This window comes from Nicotiana tabacum, chromosome 8, assembly GCF_000715075.1.
Source record: "Nicotiana tabacum cultivar K326 chromosome 8, ASM71507v2, whole genome shotgun sequence".
Taxonomy (NCBI): Eukaryota; Viridiplantae; Streptophyta; class Magnoliopsida; order Solanales; family Solanaceae; genus Nicotiana; species Nicotiana tabacum.
In genome coordinates, this window is record NC_134087.1 from 198,847,319 (window position 1) to 198,851,268 (window position 3,950).

The 3,950-nt window shown below is 34.3% G+C and overlaps 1 protein-coding gene across 4 annotated transcripts; it reads right to left on the bottom strand.

The window, feature by feature from the left end:
* On the bottom strand, positions 1-2,800 carry LOC107815656 (sm-like protein LSM1B). Of its 4 annotated transcripts, XM_016641269.2 has the most exons (6): positions 2,612-2,790; positions 1,902-1,970; positions 1,666-1,781; positions 1,104-1,166; positions 574-647; positions 14-471 (listed from the first exon to the last, which is right to left on the bottom strand). In XM_016641269.2, coding segments are annotated over exons 1-6 (387 nt in total). In that variant the 5' UTR covers positions 2,676-2,790; the 3' UTR covers positions 14-470. The 4 variants fall into 4 exon arrangements, with proteins under 4 accessions (XP_016496757.1, XP_016496756.1, XP_016496755.1 ...); XM_016641271.2 differs by lacking the exon at positions 1,104-1,166 and having other exon boundaries at positions 1-471; positions 2,612-2,800; XM_016641268.2 differs by having other exon boundaries at positions 22-647; positions 2,612-2,789.
* Between the last annotated feature and the right edge of the window lie 1,150 nt (positions 2,801-3,950).

Below are 3,950 nucleotides of genomic sequence, written 5' to 3' on the forward strand. Positions count from 1 at the left end.
ATAAACCTGACGCTACTACTCTAAATCCGCCCCTAGTCCCACTCTACCTATTTTTGCTCCACTAGATCTATCTGCCTCTTTTTTCTGTCCTCTTTAGTCTTTACGCACGCCTTTTCTCCTCTCCAACGTACGTTGCATCCTCATCGTTCCACCATTAAACTTTAGAGGACCAAAAGTTTCTGCCCTTGCAAAATCAAGAGGCTGTTTCAAGATTTAAATATAATGAATTTTATTTCAAAATTTCACTACAATTCATTTGATTTACTGTATTTTTTTAGTGAATTTTTTAAATACATATGTAGAATCTGAGCCAAAATTATTGGATTCATATCCTTAACTACATCTGATCCACCCCATGCAAAATATATAGAGTGATATCCCGATCTCATGGATGACAGCGTTTTTTTTTTATTGGAATAGAGTGATGTGCCAATCCTACTTTTCACTTTGCCCATCTAAAGATAGTTCGTCCTGAGATAGAATATGCGATTGGAAGAGAACGCCAGTATATCAGCTCAACTTCATCAAAGGCCTAGAAGAGAGGGAAACAACCATTAATATAATAATACATACTAGTCAAAGTCAAGAAATTCCATTCTCTTTCTCATGGAACCCTTAAGTTCTGCTGCATTGTCTGCCTTTTCAGCCTGCATGTGACAAAAAAAATAAAATTTTAATAGAAGGTAAAGACTACAAAATGCTATGAAACCAAGTTCATAAGGGGAGCCGGCTGCTACACAACTAGCTGTATAAGGAAATACTCCGTCTTTATACCCTATTTTATTTGGCACTCTTTTTAGTTTTGAATCTATTTCAGAAAGAATAAAAGGGAGAGTCTAGTGCACGACATATCCTACATTCATGCAGGTTATGTGGAAGGGACACGCCTCAAGGGATGTGATGTAGACAGCCTATCCTAATGCAAGCCTTAATAATTGCTTCCACGGCTCGAATCTATAATCTATAGGTCACATGGAGACAATCTATTTTAGAAAAAATAATTCCTCTATATGTAAAAATAATTTAACTTAAACTTTTTGGTTTACCCTTAATGACATATTACTTTATGGCCACAATGCGGAGTATGTGTTAATATGTCATACCCTTTTGATTTCTGCTGCGGACACACAAGTCATGTGTGGCGAAAGCTCCTCCTCGGCAGACTCCTACACCATCACTACTAACCATTAACAAGATTTAAAAACATATACTATGAGACAAAAGGTGTGATTTGTGTTAATCTGCCTTTGTTATGGTACTCGATACAGAGGCAGAGGCGGAGTCAGGATTTCTACCTTATGTATTTTAGATTTTAGAATGACTGACTTCAAGTGCTAAAAATTGGATTCTAAATTTAATATTTATACATATTTAATGAATTTCTTAAAGCAAATATACTGTATGAACAAAAGCTACTGATTCAGCCGAACCCGTAGCTCGGCTTCTGCCTCTGACCCTGACTCAATATACACACATAAGAGACTGCATGAAGAGAGTATTCCACCTCAAGACACAAGGAGACTAATTATATATATTGACAGTGTAAGAGACAATACGTAATTTAAAAATTAGCGAATAATATTTGTTAGTATATGATAGTAGATTTTTTAGTGATGAGTCGTGTAAAAATTAGAAGATAAACTCTAGTGTATTAACTATTATTACCCGTTCTCCGATCAGCACAACATTCTCCCCACGAATGACATAGAGACCCAAAGGTATGTCGCAATAGAGATTTCCAACCATTACTCTTTCAGAGGTACCTTCCAATACTATATTTGCTATTCAAAAACATTAAAGAGGACAAATTAATTAAATATCAAAATAAAGCGTGACTAAGAAAAAAAAATTACAATAGAAATAAATAGCTAGAATACTGAAGCTTAATAACATAGAATTACCATATTGATCGAAAGAACGTAACGTTCCCAAGAGTTTTCTGCCATCTCGCAGTAATATTAGAATCTTTCCTATCAAAAACACGTCATTCACTCGTATAAAGACCATGGAAAATCAGTATGCATGTCCAGAGACGAATTTAAAATCTAGAGTCAGTCGGTTCACAAGAATGCTATATTGTATATATGTATACAATTTTTTTTATTTTGCATACATATACATATTCCGAAAGCAATGAATTCAGTTGAACGACATATCAATCCAGTAATATAAGGGTAAAAATAACTTTTTTAGATATATATACAGTCAGATCTCTGTATAACAGTCATCCTCTATAACAACATTTCACTATAAATGCCAACCATTCTTCATGTTATGTTAGGAAATATGTTCTCTATAACATACTTCACTATAGCAGCCAAAAAATATCGGAACAGACAGGCTGTTATAAAGTGGTTTGACTGTAATCCTTTTAAGTCTTCAACATAAAGAAAACTTCTAGATGGAGTACTTTTGTCTTTCTTTGAATTCCCTTGTTAAAAATTCTTGGCTCCGCCAATAAATCCGCCACTGTGCATGGCAAACCAGGATGAATTATGCTGCATTATTTCATGTTGAAATTAATTCTTCAACAATCCAACAGTATTAACAGACACATGATAAATTACAGAAAGGAGAAAAGGATGAGAGGGAGAAAGAAAAGGTTTCATACTATCAAGATAGCTTGCAAGGCTAGAAGAGAATAAGTTGTGATCTGATGAGTCTGACCAAGACATGGAAACTCAGTTTCTATTATCTGAAGCAATCTTCACTTCAACCTTAAAACCATTCAAACTAAGTGTAGAAAGTAAGATGGGGAGTGTGGAGTACCTGGAAATGACATTATTATAAACTATATATATACTATATATTTATTAGAGAAAAAAGTCATTTACTTTAAGATAAGATTTAGTTGGGTTTTTTTCAAGTGGTGTAAGTGTTTGGTGAACCTTTTTGGACGGTGGCTTTGCAGAAAAAGGGATACCATCTTTTTCTCCTCATTCCCAATTTTCCAATGATTCTCTCCTTGACATTTTCCTAACACTAAATCCTTGTAGGATGCTACATTACATAGAGCACTAGTATTTTACTTATGAATTTAAGATATATATATTAACCGAGTAAATAATTTTTAATAAGTTAACCACACCGTGCTTGAGATGAGGAATTATTTATTATTGTAGGTTAATTATAATTGATATATAAAAAAAGTATACACTATCACCGCACAAAACATGACACTTTACTTATAGACAAAGTAAAATCCAGACACAGATTTTAGTCAGTTTAGTTTAGTTTGTGAGCAGTGTATATTATATTGAAAATTCAAGACACTTTCACATAGTGCAAATGGAGAGAATAAGAAAGAACGAATAAAATATGGGAGAAGCGCACCAGTAGCCACTTTCAAGACTGCTATTTAAAATATATTTCATAATTTACATTGCATTTAAAGATTAGTCTATTTGTCCAAACGTTGGGACTATCCTGAATTTTTCTATCCTCATATTTAAGCTGCTAATTTGGAATTCGGGACTTAGTGTCCTAAGTTTTTGAGCTGCTAATTTGAAATTCAAGACTAACTATCTTATATTTCTGATAGCTAATTTAAAATTCAGGACATAAGATGCGAATTTTTGAGCACAATTTTGAACTTTAGGGCACGATGTCCTGAAGTTTGGAACCTTGAGACTTTTGGATGTCGTGTCCTGAAGTTTGAGTGGATTGGCTAATCTTTAAATACATTATAAACTGTAGATATATTCCAAACAACATGCTAAAAAGTGGCTACCTGGTGTCATTTCCACATAAAATATTGTAACGATCCAGCGGTCGTTTTGAGAGTATTAGCCCCGATCCATATTTATTGCTCCCTCTGTCTCATTTTGTGGTTACTTGACTTGCCGGGGTGCTTGGTGTCGGGTTCGGGAGAGTTTCGGAGTGGAATGGGACACATGGTCCCTAAATTAAAATTAAAGTCGTAGGAGTTGACTGTAGTTTGACTTGTGTCA